Source organism: Heterodontus francisci, chromosome 7, assembly GCF_036365525.1.
Source record: "Heterodontus francisci isolate sHetFra1 chromosome 7, sHetFra1.hap1, whole genome shotgun sequence".
Lineage (NCBI taxonomy): Eukaryota > Metazoa > Chordata > Chondrichthyes > Heterodontiformes > Heterodontidae > Heterodontus > Heterodontus francisci.
In genome coordinates this window covers 73,856,733-73,882,637 of record NC_090377.1, presented here as the reverse complement: position 1 = coordinate 73,882,637, position 25,905 = coordinate 73,856,733, and the positions used below count along the sequence as shown (strand labels likewise).

General features: G+C 43.9%; 1 protein-coding gene across 4 annotated transcripts in view; it reads right to left on the bottom strand.

The window, feature by feature from the left end:
* rapgef4a (Rap guanine nucleotide exchange factor 4a) overlaps positions 1–25,905 on the bottom strand; it is a 420,421-nt gene that overhangs the window by 134,312 nt on the left and 260,204 nt on the right. For 3 of the 4 annotated variants that reach the window (XM_068035423.1, XM_068035427.1, XM_068035425.1), the window contains 2 exons: positions 2,793–2,846; positions 886–992 (listed from right to left, as the gene is read on the bottom strand). In XM_068035423.1, the coding sequence (XP_067891524.1) occupies positions 886–992; positions 2,793–2,846 (161 nt within the window). The remainder of the gene's footprint in view (positions 1–885; positions 993–2,792; positions 2,847–25,905) is intronic. The other variant, XM_068035424.1, reaches the window with a different exon arrangement.

Sequence of the window (25,905 nt, the reverse complement as noted above, 5' to 3'; positions counted from 1 at the left end):
CCACTTGCAGGTGAGACCAGAATTAGGGGCCATAAATATAAGATAATCACTATTAAATCTAATAGGGAATTCAGGAGAAACTTCTTTACCTGGAGAGTGGTTAGAATGTAGAACTCACAAGGGGTAGTTGAGGCAAATAGCATAGATGTATTTAAGGGGAAGCTAGATAAGCACATGAGGGAGCAAAGAATAGAAGGATATGGGGTTAGATGAATAGGGTGGAAGTAGGCTCACATGGAGCTTAAGCTCACTTGCATTGATCTATTGGGCCAAATGCATGTTTTTGTGCTCTATGTACTTAGTAACAATTTTATTTTTATTCATGAACAATGCCACAGGGAGATCAACCAGTATTATATTAAAAACATGACCCCAGAAAACTGAGCTCTCAAAGAAAAATGTGCAATTTGTTTCTCTTTAATGTATGAAATTCTTCCATTCCCCTCCTTTCAACAATTTGGCTATCCATTCATCTTTTGCAGCCAAGACAGCAATCAGGCAGGTGGCCACTTCCAAACTTCAGCAATGCCATTCTTTTAACCACAGTTACACACAAGGTTTCCATCAGATTGCCTCACCTCCTATGGAGTACCAGGCAGAGATCAGATGGCTCCTTGCAGCAATATGACTGATGGGAGCACAGAAAAGTGTGGGAAGGAAAAGAGATGATATGAGAACTTGTATCCTTCTACTCGTCATTCTAACTGTTGTTGCTCCAATCCACCCCTACTCTGGCACACATTGTGACAGATATAAATCAACTCGTTCTATGGGCATTACTTATTCCAACTTTAAGCAGAAAGGCTTCTAAAATGAATGTAAGGGATTTTTTAATTTTAAAAATGACTAAGATAAGTATTTATAATACTGTTGCACCATACTCACTTGTAGGTCTTCAAGTGGTATTTCCGGTCTCTTATCATGTGAGGTGCTTGAGACAGTATTGCACTTCGTAAAATCTTTCCAGCTCTATGGAGTTTTTCAGATGAAACCTAGCATGGAACAAAATATAGAAGTCTCAAGGAACCAGATACTTTTAATATATTTGAATATCTACAAGCTTTTCAATGTAGACTAAAGAAAATTCCAATTTTTATTCATTCATGGAATATAGGTTTCACTGGCAAGCCCATCATTTATTGCCCATCCCTAATTGCCCTCAAGAAAGTGGTGGTGAACTACCTCTTGAACCATTGTAGTCTTGTGGTGTAGGTACAACCACAGTGCTGTTAGGGAGGAAGTTCCAGGATTGAGACTCGGTGACGGTGAAGGAATAGCGATATACTTCCAAGTCAGGCTAGTGTGTGACCTTGGAGGGATACTTGCAGCTGGTGGTGTTCCCATGTGCCTGCAGCCCTTGTTCTTCTAGGTGTAGAGGTTGCAGGTTTTGAAGGTATTGTCAAAGGAAGCTTGGCGAGTTGGAGTGCATCCTGCAGATGGTACACACTGCCGCCACTGTGCACCAGTGGTGGAGGTAGTGAATGCTGAAGTTGGTGGATGAGGTACCAATCAAGTGGGCTGTTTTGTCTTGGATGGTGTTGAGCTTCTTGAGTGTTGTTGGAGCTGCAGCCATCCAGGCAAGTGGAGAGTATTCCATCACACTCCTGAGTGTGCCTTGTAGATGGTGAACAGGCTTTGGGGAGTCAGGAGGTGAGTTACTCATTGCAGAATTCCCAGCCTCTTGTAGCCACAATATTTATACGGCTGATTCAGTTAAGCTTCTGGCCAATGGTGACCCCCAGGATGTTGATGGTGGATTCAGCAATGGTAATGCAGTTGAATGTTGAGGGGTAATAGTTAGATTCTCTCTTGTTGGAGATAGTCATTGCCTAACACTTGTGTGGTACAAATGTTACTTGCCACTTATCAGCCCAAGCCTGGATGTTGTCCAGGCCTTGCTGCACATGGGCCCATACTGCATTATCTGAGGAGAATGCGATTGAACACTGTGTAATCATCAGTGAGCATCTCCACATCTGATGTTATGATGGAGGGAAGGTCATTGATGAAGCAGCTGAAGATGGTTGGGCCTAGGACACTACCCCGAGGAACTCCTGCAGCAATGTCCTGAGGCTGAGATGATTAGCCTCCAACAACCACAACCATCTATCTTCCTTTGTGCTAGGTATGACTCCAACCAGTGAAACGTTTTCTCCCTGATTCCCATTGACTTCAATTTTACCAGGACTGCTTGATGTCACACTCGGTAAAACACTGCCTTGATGTCAAGGATGCTCCCTGATGATTTCACAGTGTTCAGTCCAATTCATAACTCCTCATATAATTAAACCGACTGTGATGTGACTAACAGCAAAACGCTCATGCTGTGTGTCTTTAAATCCCCTGCTTTGTAAACCATAAGAATTCAGAGTTTTTAAGTTGCATTTTAAATGGTCATCATAAAGCAGATGTTGAATATGCCGTTTCGAAAACATTTCAAGCTCGGATTATTTTCAGATAAATTAATTACCTGAAATTATATTATCTGAAAATAAAATGCAAACACCATGATGTAACTTTATATTTGCACCTTTTAAAGGTACTAATTTTGGTAACAGTAGAACTCCACAGTGCTCTAACCCTGCTCTACAGTTAGTTCCTGAGGAGCCACACTGGGATCCCATTTTAGCACATGTTAAGCATTTAACTGCTCTTAGTGATTGTTGGGATTCTATTTTACCTTAAGAGTATCTTATATTCAGACATTGTTTAAAGGGACTATGAGAAAAATTATAAGTCTACATAATTTATACAAATCAGCACTAAGCAGATCAGTTGTAAATTCCCATTACCTGGGAAATGGTTTTAACAGGATGTAGAGGGACTCGATTTTCAATGACTGGTGTCTGAAAGAAAAACATGGGAAAACTAAAACAAAATGAAAATATCAATACAATTGTGCATAAAAAAAAAATCAAAAATTAAAACTAAAAAAGGGTAATGCAGAAAAATTAATGATGGAATGCAATATGTCTAGAAACAGTACCTGTATGTTTTATAATATTCCTATGAAATAAGAGCTACTCTTTTCTTGGGGGGCAGTAGCAGAAAGACGGCTAATCACATGCAGACTTACAGCAGATAAAGTCCATTGAAAGCAGTCGGAATATTGTAAAGACTTTAGAGAATGCAGTAGGCTCAAGAAATATTAGTAAATCTTAAAAGTACACAAGCAAAACACAGTTTAATTCAGGAATCTCAAAGCTAGAATCCACTTTGTAAAATCAAATTGATAGAATTAACAAAACGATTCTCAGCAAGGCTCTAGTATTTTAAATGTCAGTGTAGTATTCTGCCATAGCCGTAGAACTTTTAGAAGACTTGTCTCTTTCAGAGCTGTACATTAGTAACACCTGCTTAACACTATAGAGGACACTTATCAGTAACTTCCTATCTGAAATATGACGTTGAATTGGGCAGACAGTTACAGTTGACCTTGCAAAAAATCAAAAGATCCCATTTCTCATGGCCAGAGGGGTAGTAAACATTCTGTGCCATGACAGTATACATAGGTTCCAGCATAGTGAGATTGGGCAAGAGAACACAAAGGCAATGTATTCAGAGAATCTATTTCAAACATCTTTAAACTTTTGAGAGGTACTACATTCTGTGTACTGAAGCACTTTGCTTTGATTATGCCTGGATTTTAGCTAGTCACAAAGCCGGGTAAAAATAAACCTGAACACAAACACACATGTTGCACAATGCAGCATTCTATCCCTCCGGAAAAAAAAGTTCAGGATTGAATGTTGCAAGCAACAGTTTTCTCAAATGGTCTATTGTAATTCCTACCTGTGCACAAGGAAACAAACTTTAAAAATCACATTAAATACAATGAAGAAACGATCTAATTCAACACGGCTCATCTCAGTCATTTGAATACATCTTACGTAGCAAGATATTGAACGTGGTCGCTGGCTTCTGCCACTTTCACTTGAAGCCCTGGTTTTAACCTAACCCATCCAGTGTGAACAGGGCAGGTTGAGGGTAAACTCCCCATTTACACCCTGGCTAATTTTATGCTACATTGAAGTGAAATGACTGGAGCACAGTTCAAGCACTGCAGCGACATAATTGGGTCATGTATTCACCTTCAGGGCCTTAATGAGCTCAGTAGATTCCAGATGCACAGGCCCTCGCAATACAACCACTTTATTGCCACACTCACAACAGGTGGGTGCTATGGTATTCCAGGTCAATAATGGCCAGTATGTATGTACACTACCACCATCAACCATCATGTGATTGGTCCCAAAATGTGAATTGGTGTCTACAAGAATAGGTTTTATCCATTTTGTGAGTGCTTATAAAAGATGCTGCTAAAGAAATGACAGCTAAGAAAACACTGTACTAATTTGACACTATCATTGAGTGATTTCTCAAGATGATCAACATTTGAGTGGGACTATGTTTGCAAAGTTGAAAGGTGGTAATTTCATGCTTTACTTTTGTCAACTTCAGGTCAGTGAGATAGGGGAAGCTTCCAAGACTTTACACCAAATATTATTTAAGAAAGGATGCACTTGCTTTACAGGGAGTGCAACAAAGGTTCACTAGACTATTTCCTGGCATGAGAGGATTGTCCAGGGAGGAGAGATTGAGTAGACTAGGCCTATATTCCCTAGAATTTAGAAGGACGAGAGGTAATCTCATTAAAACAAATTCAATTCTTAAGGGGCTCGACAGGATAGATGCTGGGAGGCTGTTACCCCTGATTGGGGTGTCTAGAAATAAGGGTCACAGTCTCAGAATAAGGGATTGGTCACTTAGGACTGAGATGAGGAGAAATTTCTTCACTCAAAAGGTTGTGAATCTTTAGAATTCTTTACCCCAGAAAGCTGTGGATACTCAGTCAAGTATATTCAAGAGAGGTCGATTTATTTTTGAGTACACAGGGAATTCAGAAATATGGGCACAGTGCGGGACAGTGGAGTTGGGGTACAGTGCAGGACAGCGGAGTTGCGGTAGATCATGATCTTAATGAATGGCGGAGCAGACTTGAAGGGCAGAATGACCTCATCCTGCTCCTATTTCTTATGTTCTTATATTACATAGTACTTTCTTTATGAAATAAATTATCAAGATGAACTTTGCATGCCTCCTGCAGGCTTTTCTCTGCCTTATACACAAAGGTGAAGTTGAAAGTATTTGTGGATATACGACACATACTTTAAATTTTTGAAGGCATGTGTGAACACTGAGATTTTCTCAATCTTTTACCTGAAGACTTCCTCTCCTGCTGAAGGAGAAGCAGCAGCAGAATCAATAGCTAGAGGGATGATACAAAGGACAGAGACATGAAAAATCAGGAGTTGGAGAGGTGCCTGAGGTAGACTTGGTTTCAACTTTAAAATTCCTTGTTGATATGAAAGTCTCAAGGCAGCAGCAGCAAGAATACAAGATTTCTGTATTAACAGAGAAACTCATAACAGTGAGCTTCTTTATTAAACACCTGTAGCATACTTTCTGCATTGACTTAAATACTGAATCTTTATGCAGAGTGAATAACTCCAAATTATTCTGGTTTGACATTCCCTACAGGAATAGTTACAGCCTGTTAGTGGAAGCTAATGTGCTTTCATGTATGTAATTAAAAATATTTCAATTATTTTGTGAGCAAAAAATTATAATTCTCTTATTTAAAAATCAATTTAATTCACTTTAAATCCATTATGAATACACAATATTATACAACCCGAATATCCAGCATGCATTTCTTGCTCATCATATTTCTCAGTTATATTTCCAAGCATCACACTCAAATCTGCATGTCATAATTTTAAGCATAAAGAACAAAGAAACAGATATTTCCTGTGAAAACACTTCTGATTTTGGGCAGTTCTGAGGTGCAAAATTAGGTAAAATGACAACTTATCACAATAATATAAAAGCAAAATACTGCAGATGCTGGAAATATGAAATAAAAACAGAAAATGCTGGAAATACTCAGCAGGTCAGGCAGCATCTGTGGAGAGAGAAGCAGAGTTAATGGGCTGGATTTTACCATGGCCGGATGGGACTTCGCCACCTATGTAAAAATCGGTGGCAAACCCGCTTCCGCCTAGCCCGGGAACACCCGCATTTTACGGGTCCCCGGGCTTTAATTGTCCCGAGGTGGGACTTCCACCCACCTGAAGGAGGAGGTCCCACCACAGTGAGCGGTGGCTACTGCTGGGACTGCAACCCAGCCGACCGAGCAGGATGCCATGGAGACGGGATCCAAGGTAGGATGTTGATGCCTCGCCAAGGGAATCGGGCGCGCCCCGGCAAGGCAAGGGTGGTCGTTTGGGGAGGGGGTGACTTGGGTCCTGTGGGTGGGTTGGGAGGCGAGGCCGGCCCTCAATTGGGTACCCTGTGCCCGACTGCCATGGCACCACCCCACCCCATCCCCGATGCGCAGAAAGGCCGGCAGCTATCGCTAGGCGGCCTTTCACGTCCCCAGCATTCCCACTTGCCATGGGTAAAATACCCGTAGAGGTGGGCGAGGGCCCTTAAGTGGCTACTTAAGGGCCTTGATTGGCCTCAGACGGGCAGGCCGTTTTCTACCCCGCCGACCGCCATAAAGTTGGCTGGAAATGGGAAGGCCTCCCAGAGTCTGCCATTCAATTTTACGCCACCCCCATCCAACCCGCTGGGGCGGCGTAAATTCAGGTCTGTGACCTTTCATCAGAACTGGCAAAAGGTTAGAAAAGAATGAGGTTTCAAGCAAGTGAAGGAGGGTGGGGGATTGGTGGGGAAGAGAACAAAAGGGAAGGTATGTGATAGGGCAGAGGGCAGGAGAGATTAAATAACAAAGCTGTCCTGGGACAAAGGCAAAGAGCATGTTAATGCTTGTGGTGAAAGACAAAGCATTAGTCCAGAGAGAATGTTAATAGCGGAATAATGAGCAGCTCTGTCTACATGAAAAACAGGCACATGGTGAGAACAAAGAACAAAGAAAATTACAGCGCAGGAACAGGCCCTTCGGCCCTCCAAGCCTGCGCCGATCCAGATCCTCTATCTAAGCATGTCACCTATTTTCTAAGGGTCTGTATCTCTTTGCTTCCTGCCCATTCATGTATCTGTCTAGATACATCTTAAAAGATGCTATCGTGCCCGCGTCTACCACCTCCGCTGGCAACACGTTCCAGGCACCCACCACCCTCTGCGTAAAGAACTTTCCACGCATATCCCCCCTAAACTTTTCTCCTTTCACTTTGAACTCGTGACCCCTAGTAATTGAATCCCCCACTCTGGGAAAAAGCTTCTTGCTATCCACCCTGTCTAGACCTCTCATGATTTTGTACACCTCAACCTCTGTCTTTCTAATGAAAATAATCCTAATCTACTCAACCTCTCTTCATAGCTAGCGCCCTCCATACCAGGCAACATCCTGGTGAACCTCCTCTGCACCCTCTCCAAAGCATCTACATCCTTTTGGTAATATGGCGACCAGAACTGCACACAGTATTCCAAATGTGGCCGAACCAAAGTCTTATACAACTGTAACATGACCTACCAACCCTTGTACTCAATACCCCGTCCGATGAAGGAAAGCATGCCGTATGCCTTCTTGACCACTCTATTGACCTGCGTTGCCACCTTCAGGGAACAATGGACCTGAACACCCAAATCTCTCTGTACATCAATTTTCCCCAGGACTTATCCATTTACTGTATAGTTCACTCTTGAATTGGATCTTCCAAAATGCATCACCTCGCATTTGCCCTGATTGAACTCCATCTGCCATTTCTCTGCCCAACTCTCCAATCTATCTATATTCTGCTGTATTCTCTGACAGTCCCCTTCACTATCTGCTACTCCACCAATCTTAGTGTCGTCTGCAAACTTGCTAATCAGACCACCTATACTTTCCTCCAAATCATTTATGTATATCACAAACAGTGGTCCCAGCACGGATCCCTGTGGAACACCACTGGTCACACGTCTCCATTTTGAGAAACTCCCTTCCACTGCTACTCTCTGTCTCCTGTTGCCCAGCCAGTTCTTTATCCATCTAGCTAGTACACCCTGGACCCCATGCGACTTCACTTTCTCCATCAGCCTACCATGGGGAACCTTATCAAACACCTTACTGAAGTCCATGTATATGACATCTACAGCCCTTCCCTCATCAATCAACTTTGTCACTTCCTCAAAGAATTCTATTAAGTTTGTAAGACATGAACTTCCCTGCACAAAACCATGTTGCCTATCACTGATAAGCCCATTTTCTTCCAAATGGGAATAGATCCTATCCCTCAGTATCTTCTCCAGCAGCTTCCCTACCACTGACGTGAGGCTCACCGGTCTATAATTACCTGGATTATCCCTGCTACCCTTCTTAAACAAGGGGACAACATTAGCAATTCTCACCCGTGTTTAAGGATGCTGCAAAGATATCTGTTAAGGCCCCAGCTATTTCATCTCTCGCTTCCCTCAGTAACCTGGGATAGATCCCATCCGGACCTGGGGACTTGTCCACCTTAATGCCTTTTAGAATACCCAACACTTCCTCCCTCCTTATGCCGACTTGACCTAGAGTAATCAAACATCTGTCCCTAACCTCAACATCCGTCATGTCCCTCTCCTCAGTGAATACCGATGCAAAGTACTCGTTTCGAATCTCACCCATTTTCTCTGACTCCATGCATAACTTTCCTCCTTTGTCCTTGAGTGGGCCAATCCTTTCTCTAGTTACCCTCTTGCTCCTTATATATGAATAAAAGGCTTTGGGATTTTCCTTAACCCTGTTTGCTAAAGATATTTCATGACCCCTTTTAGCCCTCTTAATTCCTCGTTTCAGATTGGTCCTACATTCCCAATATTCTTTCAAAGCTTCGTCTTTCTTCAGCCTTCTAGACCTTATGTATGCTTCCTTTTTCCTCTTAGCTAGTCTCACAATTTCACCTGTCATCCATGGTTCCCTAATCTTGCCATTTCTATCCCTCATTTTCACAGGAACATGTCTCTCCTGCACGCTAATCAACCTCTCTTTAAAAGCCTCCCACATATCAAATGTGGATTTACCTTCAAACAGCTGCTCCCAATCTACATTCCCCAGCTCCTGCCGAATTTTGGTATAGTTGGCCTTCCCCCAATTTAGCACTCTTCCTTTAGGACCACTCTCGTCTTTGTCCATGAGTATTCTAAAACTTACGGAATTGTGATCACTATTCCCAAAGTAGTCCGCTACTGAAACTTCAACCACCTGGCCGGGCTCATTCCCCAACACCAGGTCCAGTATGGCCCCTTCCCGAGTTGGACTATTTACATACTGCTCTAGAAAACCCTCCTGGATGCTCCTTACAAATTCTGCTCCATCTAGACCTCTAACACTAAGTGAATTCCAGTCAATGTTGGGAAAATGAAAATCTCCTATCACCACCACCCTGTTGCTCCTACATCTTTCCATAATCTGTTTACATATTTGTACCTGTATCTCACGCTCACTGTTGGGAGGCCTGTAGTACAGCCCCAACATTGTTACCGCACCCTTCCTATTTCTGAGTTCTGCCCATATTGCCTCACTGCTCGAGTCCTCCATAGTGCCCTCCTTCAGCACAGCTGTGATACCCTCTTTGACCAGTAATGCAACTCCTCCACCCCTTTTACCTCCCTCCCTATCCTGCCTGAAGCATCGATATTTAGTTGCCAATCATGCCCTTCCCTCAACCAAGTCTCAGTAATAGCAATAACATCATACTCCCAGGTACAAATCCAAGCCCTAAGTTCATTTGCCTTACCTACTACACTTCTTGCATTAAAACAAATACACCTCAGACCACCAGTCCCTTTGCGTTCATCATCTGCTCCCTGTCTACTCTTTCCCTTCGTCAAAAATAGAAAATATTTAAAAAAGGCCAGTCAGGCTCTGAAATTATTGAACCCAATGTTCAGACCACAAGGCTGTAGAGTGTCTAATTGAAGATCAAGTGCTGCTCCTCGAGTTTGTGTTGATGTTCACTGGAACACTGCAGCAGGCCAAGGACAGAAATGTGGGCATGAGAGCAGGGGGGTGGTGGAGTGTTGAAATGGCAAGCAACCAGAAGCTCAGGGTCATGCTTTCAGACTGGTCAGAGGTGTTCCACAAAGCGGTTACCTAATCTGCGTCTGGTCTCCCCAGTGTAGAGACGACGGCATTGTGAGCAGTGAATACAGTATACTATATTGAAAGAAGTACAAGTAAATCGCTGCTTCACCTGAAAGGAGTGTTTGGGGCCTTGGATGGCGAGGAGAGAGGAGATAAAAGGGCAGGTATTACACCTCCTGCAATTGCATGGGATGGTGCTGTGGGAAGGGGACAAGATGTCGGGGGTGATGGAGGAGTGGACCAGGGTGTCGTGGAGGGAAAAATCCCTTCGGAATGCTGACGGGTAGGGGAAGGGAAGATGTGTTTGGTGGCGGCATCACGCTGGAGGTGGTGGAAATGGCGGATAATGATCCTTTGGATGTGAAGGCTTGTGGGGTGGAAAATGAGGACAAGGGGAACCCTGTCACGATTCTGGGAGGCGGGGGGGGGGGGGGGGGGGGAAGTGGGGAAGGAGAAAGGGGTGACAGCAGATGTGCAGGAAATAGGTCAGACACAGTTGAGGGCTCTTTCAACTACAGTGGTGGGGGGGGGGGGGGGGGGGGTTCCTCGGTTGAGGAAAAAGGAAGACATATCAGAAGCGCTGCATGGAAGGTTGCATCATCAGAACAGATGCATTGGAGACGGAGAAACTGGAGAATGGGATGGAGTATTTATAGGAAACATGGTGTGAGGATGTGTAGTCAAGGTAGCTGTGGGAGTCGGTGGGCTTATAATGAATACTAGAAGACAGCCTATCCCCAGAGATGGAGACAGAGATGTCAAGGAAGGGAAGGGAAACGTTGGAGATAGACTATGCAAAGGTGAGAGAAGGGTGAAAATTGGAAGCAAAGTTGATGAAGTTTTCCAGTTTGGGGTGAGAGCAGGATGCGGCACCGATACAATCATCAATGTACCGGAAAAAGAGGTGAGGGAGGGGGCCTGAGTAGAACTGGAACAGGGAATGTTCGACATATCCCATAAAAAGACAGGCATAACAGGCAGACCCATGTGAGTATCCATAGCAACACCTTTTATTTGAAGGAACTGAATGGAGTTCAAGGAGAAGTTGTTCAATGTAAGAACAAGTTCAGCCAGGCAGAGGAGGGTGGTGGTGGATGGGAACTGGTTGGGCCTCTGTTCAAGGAAGAAGCGGAGAGCCCTCAGACTGTCCTGGTGGGAGATGGTGGTGTAGAGAGATTGGACGGCCATAGTGAAGAGGAGGTGGTTAGGGCCAGGAAACCGGAAATTGTCGAAATGACGTAGGGCATCCGAAGAGTCATGGATGTAGATTGAAAGAGACTGGACCAGGGGAGAAAAGATAAGAGTCAAGATAGTGTTATGATCCTGTAGTTTTTGTTTTCTTTTCTGGGAAATATGCCGTGTGCCTTTAAGGCTGTAAAAGGATCAATACTGCTTTAAGGCAACAAGCTCCAAGGACTGTGGGCAAGGAGAGTGCATCTTGGTTGCCCCGGGATACAGCCAGAGTGGAAGTACCATCCAGCTTCCAATGTGCATTCTGGTTGCCCTTGGATACAGCCACTCACAGATGGAGGATCAAGAGATACATTGCTGTGATTGACTGTTTGAAACTAGCTGAAAAACTGGCTTTTGAGACACAGCTGACAGACACACAGACTGTTTGCCAGCATATACTGAAGGCAATAGGAGAACTCTCCCTCTGTTTATTTAAACCCAATTTATTATACTCTCTCAAAATTTTAAAGAAGCTCCAAGCCTTTAAATTTCTTAAATGAAAATATCCAATTACTTTAGCTACTGAACTGTAATTGCTGAATTAATTGCTGAATTAATTACTGGAAAAGGAAGAAGAGCATCACTTCAGCTGCTGAAATAGGCAACTGACTGTCCTACTGTTGAAGAACTTTTTTTCCCCCATCTGACGGCTGTGAGGACTTCAAGCAACCTTGGACTGTTCCACATTGGATGATTCTACTTCGGCAGGAGCATAAATCCGTGAGGACACTTATTTTTCTATTTTAAATGTTGTTGATATCTTAGTAATGTTTAAGAATTTCATCTTTTTAATTAAACAGTTAATTTGTTGATCTAAAGACACCTGGTTTGGTTAGCCTCATTCGGGGGTTAATTGGTGATCAATTTGGCTGTGGTTTTCTTTAATTTGGTAAGTTTAAAATGATATGCAAGGTGATCTGTGGAGGGGCGGGACTGAATCAACAGTGCATATCTCTCACCACAATTAGAATCATATATTTTGATTGGGGGCTTTGTCTTGAGCAGTCGGTCGTAACAATGGGAAGAAATAAGTTCAGTGGGGCAGGAACAGGCTGAAACGATGGGTCTACCAGGATAGTCCTGTTTGTGGATTTTGGGAAGTAGGTAGAAGCAGGCTGTCCGGGTTTGTGGGACTAAGGTCGGAAGCTGTCCGGGGACATGGGTCCACCACGGCAGAAGGTGGAATTTGAATTCAATTAATAGATCTGGAATTCAAAAAATCAAGTCGAACGATGTACAGGAAACCATTGACAATTGTTGTAAAAACCCATCTGGCTCACTAATGTCCTTTAGGGAAGGAAATCTGCTATCCTTACCTGATCTGGCCTACATGTGACTCCAGACCCACAGCAATGTGGTTGACTCTTAAAATTCCCTCTGAAATGGCCTAGCAAGCCACTCAGTTATATCAAACCACTACAAAGTCGATAAGGAATGAAACCAGATGGACCGCCCGGCATTGACCTAGGCACCGGAAAACGATAACAGCAAACCCATCCCTGTCAACCCTGTAAAGTTCTCCTTACTAACATCTGGGGGCTGGTGCCAAAGTTGGGAGAGCTGTCCCATAGACTAGTCAAGCAACTGCCTAATGTAGTCATACTCACGGAATCATACCTTGCAGACAATGTCCCAGACACCACCATCACCATCCCTGGGTATGTCCTGTCCCACCGGCAGGACAGACCCACCAGAGGTGGCGGCATAGCGATATACAGTTGGAAGAGAGTTGCCCTGGGAGTCCTCAACATTGACTCCGGACCCCATGAAGTCTCATGGCATCAGGTCAAACATGGGCAAGGAAACCTTCTGCTGATTACCACCGACCATCCCACCTCGGCTGATAAATCAATGCTTCTTCATGTTGAACACCAATTGGAGGAAGCAATGAGGGTGGCAAGGGCGCAGAATGTACTCTGGGTGGGGGACTTCAATACTGACCGAGCTGGCAGAGTCCTCAAGGACATAGCTGCTAGACTGGGTCTGTGTCAGGTGGTGAGGGAACCAACAAGAGGGAAAAACATACTTGGCCTTTTCCTCACCAATCTGCCAGCCACAGATGCATCTGTCCATGACAGTATTGGTAGGAATGTCCACTGCATAGTCCTTGTGGAGACAAAATCACGTCTTCACATTGAGTATACTGTCCATCGTGTTGTGTGGCACCACCACCAATCCAAATGGGATAGGTTTTGAACAGATCTAGCACTGCAAAACTGGGCATCCAAGAGGCACTGTGGGCCATCAGTAGCAGCAGAATTGTACTCAACCACAATCTGTAACCTCATGGCCCAGCATATCGCCCCACTGTATCATTACCATCAAGCCGGGGGATCAACGCTGGTTCAATGAAGAGGGTAGGAGGGCATGCAACCAGGCATACCTCAAAATGAGACGTCAACCTGGTGAAGCTACAAACACAGGACTGCTTGCATGCCAAACAGCGGAAGCAGCATGCAATAGACAGAGCTAATCGATCCCAAAACCAACAGATCAGATCTTAGCTCTGCATTTCTGCCACATCTAGTCATGAATGGTGGTGCACAATTAAACAACTAACTGGAGGAGGTGGCTCAACAAATATCCCCATCCTCAATGATGGGGGAGCCCAGCACATCAGTGCAAAATATAAGGCTGAAGCATTTGTAACAATCTTCAGCCAGAAGTGCCTGTTGGACGATCCATCTCGGCCAACTCCTGAGGCTCCCAACATCACAGATGTCAGTCTTCAGCCAATTCGATTCACTCCACGTGATATCAAGAAACGACTGAAGCCACTGGATACTGCAAAGACAACATTCCGGCAATAATACTAAAGACTTGTGCTCCGGAACTAGCTGCGCCCCTACCCAAGCTGTTACAGTACAGCTACAACACTGGCATCTACCTGGCAATGTGGAAAATTGCCCAGGTATGTGCTGTACACAAAAAAGCAGGACAAGTCCAACCCGGCCAATTACCACCCCATCAGTCTACTCTCGATGATCAGTAGAATGATGGAAGGTGTTATCGACAGTGCTATCAAGCAGCACTTGCTTAGCAATAACCTTCTCAGTGATGCTCAGTTTGGGTTCTGCCAGAGCCACTCAGCTTTTGACCTCATTACAGCCTTGGTTCAAACATGGACAAAAAAACTGAACTCCAGGGGCGAGGTGAGAGTGACTGCCCTTGACATCAAGGCAGCATTTGATAGAGTATGGCATCAAGGAGCCCTAGCAAAACTGCAGTCAACAGGAATCGGGGGAAAACTCTCCCTGGTTGGAGTCGTACCTAGCGCAAAGGAAGATGGTTGTGGTTGTTAGAGGTCAATCGTCTCAGCTCCAGGACATCACTGCAGGAGTTCCTCAGGGTAGTGTCTTAGACCCAACCATCTTCAGCTGCTTCATCAATGATCTTCCTTCAATCATAAGATCAGAAGTGGGGATGTTTGCTGATGATTGCATAATGTTCAGCACCATTCACGACTCCTCAGATACTGTAGCAGTCCGTGTAGAAATGCAGCAAGACATGGACAATATCCAGGCTTGGACTGATAACTGGCAAGTAAGATTCATGCCACACAAGTGCCAGGCAATGACCATCTCCAACAAGAGAGAATCTAACCATCTCCCTTTGATATTCAATGGCATTACGATCGCGGAATCCCCCGCTATCAACATCCTGGGGGTTACCATTGACCTGAAACTGAACTGGAGTAGCCATATAAATACAATGGCTACCAGAGCAGGTCAGAGGCTAGGAATCCTGCGGTGAGTAACTCATCTCCTGACTCCCCAAAGCCTGTCCACCATCTACAGGGCACAAGTCAAGAGCTGATGGAATATTCTCCACTTGTCTGGATGGTTGGAGCTCCAACACTCAAGAAGCTCAACCCCATCCAGGACAAAGTATGATTTGGCACCCAATCCACAAACATTCACTCCCTGCACCACCAATGCACAGTGGCAACAGTGTGCATTATCGACAAGATGCACTGCAGCAATTCATCATGGCTCCTTTAGACAGCACATTCCAAATCCATGACCTCTAGAAGGACAAGGGCAGCAGATGCATGGGAACACCACCATCTACAAGTTCTCCTCCCTGTCACACCATCCTGACTTGGAACTATAATCGCTGTTCCTTCACAGTCGCTAGGTCAAAATCCTGGAACTCCCTTCCTAACAGCACTGTGGGTGTACCTACACCCCAAGGACTGCAGCGGTTCAAGGCGGCAGCTCACCAACATCTTCTCAAGGGCAATTAGGGATGGGCAATAAATGCTGGCCTATCCAGTGATGCCCACATCCCATGAATGAATAAAAAAAAACACATTGGGAGCTCTTTTCGCGATATTAATGAGGCAGTGTCAAAGTTTGAATGTGACCAGCCTCGAACCACATCGTCAATGTGAAGGCTGCGATGCTCGTTTCTGTCCCAATCTATTCCTCAAATAGAAATGCTACACTATTGTGAAAGAGATAACAATTCATTTGTGCTCTCTCTTTTCGTTGTTGAAAGTCATCTATCTGAAACAGTTAAAGCAAAAGCGCAAAGGATTTAGAAATTTTACCACATAAGAAAATCAGTCAGTGCAAGATTTGAATTGATATTTATTTCATATGCACTACTTTCTGCACGTTAATATTGGAAAACATAACAAAAATGGGTGAATTCAGACAATATAGATAATAAAAGAATGAAAAAAAGTTTCCTGCTTGGTTACAATGTTGTACAAATACAGACAGGAAAACACACAGTGGATGTTAGCTCTAACAGTTGGTGGGGGTCAGGAATGTGATGCAACCCACAACTTAGCTGCACTGTTCCCTAGGTGGGTAGGTTTAGTTTTGACCCTTAAGATTCTGATGCTCATGTTTAAATTATCCATCCATGCATGCATCAGGTTTCCATTAAGCCAACCCCCAAAAGTACGGCACATTGCACCCAATACAGTATTAGAATCAGAATAAAACCAAATTCTCAAAATCAAACAAGGCTGTCCACCCTCATCCCTCTTATTCAATGTATTTCAAACGCGATATGTTGAATGGCATCCTAAGTGACAGCCTCAGTGTATTTGTTCTTTTTTAGTACTGCACTGGATTTTGTCGCACTGGTGGTGCTCCCGGTGGCAGGCCAAGGCAGCAAAAAGGGGAGGGGAATCCCGCTTTGGCCTTTCTGGAGCCCCACCCACCACACCAGCGCAATCCAACAGTGCTCAGGCACTTAAGTGCCCGTGCTGGGAACCCCGTCCCTTTAAAGACAAGGATCCTGCCTCCAAGGAGCTGACAGCTCAGTAGTATCGGCAGCACCACTGGGAGCAGTAGCCACTGCTGGTACTACAAGAAGCCTTGGACCCAGGCCCAGCACTGGGTCCAAGGTAAGGGAGGCAAAGTCGCTGCAGCCAGACCAGCAGGCCTGGCGATATGTGAGCGTTTAATGTAAGGGGAGGGGGTTTCAGGGAGGTGGGTTGTTTGCCAGCAGGGGCCCTCCGTGGGCCACAGATTGCCCATGGAGGGGGTTTCCCTCCCAAGCCCACAGGGAGGTCACTTTGTTTTACCGGGTGACCTCCCCACGTGACAGAGTCCTACATGCCGCTGGCTAAATCCTAGCAGCGGCAGGAAGAGGCCCTTAATTGGCCAGTAATAGTCCCCTTAAGGACCTCAATTGGTCTCTGGGCAGGACAGGAAGGCGACGGGCCATCCACTCCCACCTCCCGTCACAATTCTATGGGCCCCACCCCACCTCCGAATCCATCTCCGGGATGGGCCCATTAAATTCAGCCCAATTATGTGCACAGTGCCTGGAGTGGGATTTCAACCCCCAACTTTCTGACTCAGAGGTAAAAGTCTTACCACTGAGCCAAAGCTGATAATTAAAGCAGGAGCATCGATGGTATTGCAAAGAGTGCCTAAACTTTTAAAAATAAATTGAAGAGGTCCCTCATGAGGCTGGTAACAAGAGTAGGGACACATAGAACTTGGAAGGAAAGTTAGCAGTTGGTCTTAAAAAGGTCATTAGTCACTGGCAAGTAGTGACTCATGGTTTCAACAGGAATAGATTTTTTTTTAGCTGTACTGTTTACAATTTGAATAAATCGTGACAGACTTTGTGTGTGCCATTATTTTCAGCTAATCTATTTACCTGAAATTCCATAAAGAAAAAATATATAATGGACAACTTATTCCATTTCATCTTACTTAATATAGTGGTAAGTATATCTTCTGTCAAAAGGGACACAGCAATGATTTCAGAAATGCACAGAACAGGTGCAGAGAGGCAATCATTTAGGGTGTTCCAACACATCACTGATGATTTTAAGGGAATTTAGGGCATGACCTCCAATTCTTAATTTTAAAAAATGTAAATCATATGAATCAATGATAATGAGCATTTTCTCTAATTCTAGTATGACTTAAAATAATACAATATCAGGCTTAATGACCTATTATTGTTGGAGTAGTACATCTTAGTCAGTTGCCAGCGATCGCCAGAGCTGGTGGACAACCATAAAGGCGGGGCTAAAGCGTGGCGAGTCGAAGAAACTTAGCAGTTGGCAGGAAAAAAGACAGAAGCGCAAGGAGAGAGCCAACTGTGTAACAGCCCCAACAACCAATTTTATCTGCAGCACCTGTGGAAGAGTCTGTCACTCTAGAATTGGCCTTTATAGCCACTCCAGGCGCTGCTTCACAAACCACTGACCACCTCCAGGCGCTTACCCATTGTCTCTCGAGACAAGGAGGCCAAAGAAAAAAAAAAGAAAAAGTACATCTTACCTGTTAAACATTGAAACTGCCTTTATTGGCCAGTTCGCAAATCAGAACTCTGTCCATAATTGCACTGTCAACTTCCCATCCATTCTTTTTGATAGCATGATAAGTGTCAAGTGAATGGTCAATTTAGTACTAAGCAGTTAATGACAGAATTCAATGAACATAAAAGGCATTAATGAAAATGGATCTGTTGCTTACCAGTGAAGCCAATGCCAGTAAACTGAGAATGTGACAGCAAAACTTTCAGCAATTTAAAGAAATTAGAGTTGTCATTGCATTATTAAAAAGGCGTAAAATCAGCAGGTTAGAAACACCAAGTTATTTTTTGCATTTAATTTCTGCAACTGATAATTATGTGGAGCCAATTAATATTTCAATGTACAGTAGTTTATCTGCCTGTCAGGAAAATATACAAAACAGCACAGGGCAAATCATCTTCAGTGCAATAATGTTAGCAGTAGATGTGGATTAAAATAATATTTTTAGAAATTACACAATGTTTTCTACTACAGTAGTATTGTATTGCTTAAAGTTTTCTCAACTGTATACTTTGGCTATAGATTTCATTTCAAAAATTTGGAGCATTCTCCCAATTTTAAAAAATTGATTAGACTTTAAAAGTACTTCGCTGGCTGTGAAGTGCTATCGGATGTCCTATGATTGTGAAAGGCACTATATAAATGCAAGTTCTTTTTTCATGCATATACTTCCCTGAACTGACATGGGAAAAGAACTACATCATTTCCTTATTTGTTTGGTAAATCTAGCTTTTCTCCCTCAATAGCCAAAATACTTCCATTCATGGTTTTACAGTAATACTTAACCCAATTCAAATAGTGCAGTACTACATCTTGCATAACTTAACCTAGATTCAAGTGCTTAAAAAAAATTAGGCTAACTCGGATTACAATTCCAAGGCAGATTATGTAAAGACCCCAATGTAAGACCTTTGAATTTGACCTTTCTGTGGAAATCATGTACTACTGATCAAAGTACTTAGTGGATTTCAGTTACTGTTTCCAGGGAGGGAAAGTCTAATGATGTGCATTTCCTAGTTGCTTATCCATCTCCTAGTAACTGGTTACAAAGGATCATTGGTACCATGTCACTTGCCTTCCCTCAGGTTGAGGCAGGGGTGACGGATCTTGCTAAGTGTAATTGGGGTGCAGACTTAGGAGATAGAAGCAACTTATTCATGGTCAGCTTGCTATTTTGGTTTATATCTTAATGATATCTGTTTATAGTAGGACTTGCAGAACTTCTCCAATTTTTTCTTAAACATCTTTTGTGACAATAATTTTTTCCAATTTGAAAGCACTTCATTACATTTCATTTGTGTAGAAACAAAATTTTGCAGACAATTTCTAGTTATAGACAAACAAACAGCATTGTAGAGGTGCTTCAAAGTCTCACTAAAAATTATTGTACAGGGAAGGACGGTTGGTGACCAAGATTATGGTTATTTTATGTAGGCTACCTGAAACAAATTTCCCACATAGTGGCCAGAATTTTATGTTTAGCTGGTGGGCAAGGCCACCGTCACAAAAGTCAGGGGAAAGCCTGCCTCCACCAGGCCTGGAAGCCACACTGCAATTTTGCGCTCAATTGGCCTCGGTGGGGACTTCCGCCCATCTGAGGCAGGAGGTCCTGCCTCCAAGAGCTGCCAAACAGAGGGCTGGCAGCTCATCAGTCTCAGCAGTACCACTGGGAGTGGTGGCTGCTGCTGGAACTGCCCTCAGCAAAAAAAAAAAGAGAGGACGATTGATAGCGGCCTGGGAACAGGTAAGTTGGGATCGGGCCTCACCAGGGACAATCGGTTGGGACCTGGCGAGGGGTGTGGGAGCCAGTGAGCAGGTTGGGGCAGTAGTTTTGGTGGGATCAGCCTGTGCAGCTGGGGGGGGAGATGCCCTCTGTTGGGCATAGGGCGCACAATCAGGAGGCTGCCAGGTTTTACTGGGCAGCCTCCCCAGATAGTGAAGTGTCCATCTGCCGCTGGTAAAATATTAGCAGAGGTCGGAGGAGGCCCTTAAGTGACAATTAATTAGTCACCTTAGGGCTTCAATTAGCCTGGGTTGGGCGGGCCTTTTGCTATCTCCCCCGCCGCTGGTAAAATAGCGGGGACGGGTAGGCAACAGGCATGCGCCCACCCCCACTGTATTTTGTACCCGCACCTCCCAGCCCGCTCCGGGGGCCGTAAAATTCTGGCCAGCATACACAGCCTAGAAATAAAGACATTCTGCATTAGGATTGATTCCCAACCTTAAATCCAGCTGTTATTTTTATGTACTGCGCATTCTGCCATTTCATTAATCTGTATAAATATCAATTTTCATTAATATTTATATATCTAGACTTGGAGTACTTCAGTTTTATAAATGGGATAAATTCTGAGATCCTATTTTAAACTTTTCAGATTAGAGTTGGAGAATTAAAGTTGCAGTATTGTAACCCTGTACCTGATCCACACCACTTTTGAGCTCAATTCTGGGAGTATGAAAGCACCAAGTTTACCTGTATATATTCTGTCATTAAATTACCTGACAAAGCAAACAGTTAAAAAATAAAATAAATCTGCAATAAGCAGTGATACAGCAGTTACAATTCCATGGCTCGAGCGTTGGAGTTTCAATGTTATCCCCATAATTAAAGAAAATAAAGTCATTCACTAATAATAGTTCCTCCAGAGAGTGACACATTAGTAACGTTACAAGCTAAAATTAATGCCATATCTTTGGTGTTATAGGATTAATTTAGATACAAAAGTGAATCACAAACATGTACTTCTCCATAGGAGTTTAATGTGAATTTACACTCCACAAATTATCAGCTTCTTCTGCATTTCACAGCGACAGAATGCCAGGTCAAATCGTTAATTTCAAAAAGTGGTACCTACTCTCCTCAGGGAGTCATCACTCTTTGCCTAAAGGGAAACAATAATACTTATGTTGCAACTTGGTGATCATCAGTGCTCGGGAATGGAACACTTTCCACTTGGATACTCAGGCCTAGAAATTTGATCACGATCGAAAACAGGTGCAATTGAACCATGTGAAATTGGTGCTAGCAAATTATAATTCAGCCGTGCAGTCAGCACTACCTATGCTATTCACTTGGGGTGGTGGGGGGTGCAGGGGATTTTAAGTCACTTAAAGCAGCCAGCAACTCTTCAGTTGGGGTGGGGAGAAGAGTAAGCTCTGGCTGCAGATAACAGGGAAACTTTCCAAATTGAAGAAAATTACTGGAAGAGGTCCAGAGAGGACATCCAGGTTCTCTGATATTGCACTTCGCAGCCCTGGTCCATGGGATGGGAGATTTAGTCCCCACCAGAGGTAGAAAGCCCTCCAGGCAACACTTACACCACTAGTGGGAAGAGGTTGCAGATGAGATGATGCACAGAGCTTAGCTCGCAGGGCATGGCTGCAAAGCCAAAAAAAGTTCAATGACTGCATCAGAGTTGTCAAGGTAAGAGTGTTGCTTTCTTTACACACTGCTCACACTTCCAGCCACAGTACTAATAATATTTCCCTCACATGCTTCGCTTCCTTTCCTACAATCACTGCACCCCACTACACTCCACTTCTTTCTCCTTATACTCACACACTCAGCATTATTGCAACCTTCATTTCCCCACACTTCACATCTTACACACTGCATATCAATTATTCGATCATGAGATGCACACTCCCTTCATTCTTGCAGAAGGTTACATATAACTTGCACAAGGGGCCTGCCACCAAAGGATACCAAATTGGCCTGCACATCTTCTCCTGCACATCCAAGTTGGCAATAATGGGCAGGGGCAGAGTTATGGTCATGACTACGGCTAATACTGAAGGAGACATCGTGCAGGGTTTCTTCACACCCTTATCCTGTTTTTTCCTTTCTTACTTCTATGTCTCTACAGACTGTGCATCACAAACTGCAGCTACATCCACCAGACACTAATTTCTATGCTCTCCCTTCACACTAAGAGTGTCACTCTATCATTTTAGGTGCTGAAAAAAAGTGTCACTTTACTGTCACTTCAGGACGAGGAGATCACACATCCTGAAGGTGCATCATCACTTGATGTGACTCCAATTACCTCAGCAGCTCAGAAACTGGTATATGTACTTTAGAGGGTAGGAGAGAAGAAAGGTATTCTTTCTGCGCTGTATTCAAGACAACAATTGTGCAGGAGTTAGGTTAGACGGAACAGGATGCTACAGGTACAAGCTCGCCAGATGATAACACCACCTACTGGCTCTGCTGTACAGGACTCAGATACAGTCTTCAAGGAACCAGGGTACTGAAGAAGGTTGGTGGCATAAACCAAGAATTGCTAGGTACACTGAGCATCCCAACAAGAAAGGAGTTCACAATAGCTCACAGCATGGAGAAGTCCAGCTTCAACTTTTTTCCAGACTACGTGCAGAGCATGGAGATCATTCTGTCCAACATGGAGATAATGGTCAGCCTGATGGTCAGACGAGTGGCGGCCACAATGATAGAGCTGTCTGCAGACAGCTCTGACAATTGCATAGAAGCTCACTCATCACCTACGGAAGTTCATATAGCTGTCATCGAGGCTCTGCAGCTAAGTGTTAATAGGAGCCCTGTTGCCAGAAGTGATGTTTCAGAATGTCACGTCGCTCCTGCACTCTGTTCGAGGAGAGTCATAGAATTGAAGTATCATGAATGAGGCCAGGAAACTGGGCACCAACACCAACTTGCATGAAGTGATAGCTGTGATGGCAAACAAATTGGATATTGAAGGAATGGAATTCCCTTCTATTCAGAAAGATGCCAGAATGGTGATAAGGAGAACGCAACGCAATGAGCGTGTCATCTATGGTACTTTAAAACCTGGGGAAGCCTGCAATGCAGACAAAGCCCAGTCCTTCACCTTGTCCACGGGAAAGAGATGTTGGTGTTCTGCCATTCTTAGAGGGGTGGAGTGCAAAATGGCAGATGTCGCTGAGGTCACCTGTTGCATACAAATTGAGTGCCACAGTAACCTCGACAGCCACAGGCAATGTTTTCCATGGTCTGGCTCAAGGTTGGAGCTGATGCTGCAACAGGTGACATAGCTTGGCGATGGCCTCCTTTGAGAAGCGAAGATGCCCACGACATTGGTCCTCAATTAAGCTAAGGTATGAGATTTTTTTTAAATTCTTCTTACATAGGATGTGGGCATCACTGGCAAGGTCAGCATTTACTGCCCATCCTTAATTGCCCCTGACAAGTGAATTCCTTGCTAGGCCATTTCAGAGGGCAGTTAAGAGTCAACTGCATTGCTGTGGGTCTGGAGTTACATGTAGGCCAAACCAGGTAAGGACAACAGATTTCCTTCCCTAAAGAAAATTTGGGAACCAAATAGGTTTTTTATGACAGTCAATGATAGTTTCATGGCACCATTACTAAGAGTCATAGAATCATTTACAACACAGGAGGCCATGCAACCCATCAAGTCCATGCTGGCTCTCCACGGAGATAGCCTGTCAGTCCCACTCGATCCCCGTAGCCCTACAAGTAATTTCTCCCAAGTGGCCATCCAACTTCCTCTTGAAGTTAGTGATTGTCTCCACTTCCACCACCCTTGTGGGCAGCAAGTCCCAGGCTGTGTAAAAACGTGCTTCCTCATATTCCCCCTGCATCTTTTGCCCAAAAGATTCAAAATGTGTCCTGTTACTAACCACTCTCAATATATCCTGCCACCTTCGAAGATCGCTGCACATGCACCTCCAGATCCCTTTGTTCCTACGCACTCTTTCGAGCTGTGCCATTAAGTATATTTAAGTATGTTCCCATTTGTTAATAGGAACAGCTTTTCCTTGTCTAACATATCTAAGCCTGTCATAATCTTGTACACTTCTGATAAATCTCCCCTCAATCTCCTTTGTTCTAAGGAGAACAAACCCCAGCTTTTCCAACCTAACCTTGTAACTAAAATCCTCCATCCCTGGAACCATTCTGGTAAATCTCCTCTGCACCCTCTCAAGGACCCTCACATCCTTCCTGAAGTGTGGTGAACAGAACTGGATGCAATATTCCAGTAGGGCCTTACCAAAGCTTTATAAAAAAGGTTCGGCATAACTTCCCTGCTTCTGTACACAATGCTTCTATTTATGAATCCTAAGATCCCATATGTTTTACGAACCACACTCTCAATACGTCCTGCCACCTTCAAAGATCGCTGCACATGCACCCCCAGGTCCCTCTGTTCCTGACACTCTTTAGAACTATGCCATTAAATATATATTGCCTCTCTCCATTCCTTCTGCCAAAATGCATCACCTCACAGTATTGTCAATATTAAATTCCATCTGCCACCTCTCTGCCCATTCTACTAGCCTATCGATGTCCTGTTGCAGGCAGTTCATATCATCCTCACTGTTTGCCATTCCTCCAAGTATGGTGTCATTTACTACATCTTGCTGTTTTCTGTCCAGGAGCCAATTTTTTATCCAATTGGATACTGACCCTCCTATTCCATGAACTTCACTTTTGTTAACCAACTTTTTATGAGGTACCTTATCAAATGCTTTCTTAAAATCCATATAAACAACACCTACTGCATTCCCTTCATCAACCTTCACTGTTACTTCATCAAAAAATTCAATTAGATTTGTGAAGCATGATCTGCCTTTTACAAATCCATGCTGGTTATCCTCAATTAACTAGAACTTCTCTAGAAGTGTCCGTTGACATTTACCTTGATTATAGTTTCTAAAACTTTACTCACCACCTATGTTAAACTAACTGGCCTGTAGTAGCTAGGACTGTCCTTACACTCTTTCTTGAATATGGGTGTTACATTTGCCACTCTCCAATCCTCTGGCACCTCCCCCGTATCCAGGGAAGATTGCAAGATTATGGCAAGTCCTTCCGTTATCTCCATCCCCAATTCCTTTAGCAACAAGCCATCTGGACCAGGTGACTTATCTACCCTAAGCATAACCAACCTTTGTAGTACCTCCCCCTCTCTCAATTTTTATCCTCTCCATTGTCTCTACTCGCTCTGCTTCTGCTGATATTTTGTCAGCCTCCATTTCCTTAGTGAACACTGATACAAAAGTACTCAGTAAGTATGTTAGAGGCGCAGGGCAAAGCTAAGCATATATTACCCTCTCTGTCCCCAGTAGGCCCCATGCCTCCTCTTACTACCCGCTTACTATTTACAGACCGGTAGAAGATCTTTGAGTTCCCTTTTATGTTGACTGCCATTCTATTTTCATATTTTCTCTTTGCCAGTCTTATTTTCCTCTTCACCTCCCTTGTCAACTCATTGTATATGGCCTCGTTCGCACCTGATGAGTTCACCTGACATGCATCATACATCCTCTTTTTTGTTTCATCATCATCTCTATCTCCCTTGTCAACCAAGGAGCCCTGTTTTTTGGTTCCCTTACCTTTCACCCTTGTTGGAATGTTCCTAGCCTGTACCTGAAGCATTTCTTCCTTAAAAATAACTCATTGTTCCAATACAGCTCTTTCTGTCAGTCTTTGGTTCCATTCTACCCTGGCTAGATCCCTTCTCTTCGCGTTGAAATTAGCTCTCTTCCAATCTAGATATTCTACCTTATTTTGTTCCTTCCTTTTCTGCATTACTAATCTAAACCTTATGATACGATGATCGCTCTTACCCAAGTGCTCCCCAAAGACACTTGGTCCACTTAGCCCACCTCATTTCCCAGCACCAGTAATGCTTCTTTTCCAGTTGGGCTGAGAATATACTGATCAAGGAAGTTCTCCTTAACACATTTCAGAAATTCTTCCCCCTCCTTACCCTTTACTCTAAAATTATCCCAATCGCGAGGTTGGATAAACTCGGATTGTTTTCACTGGAACGACGGAGGTGGAGGG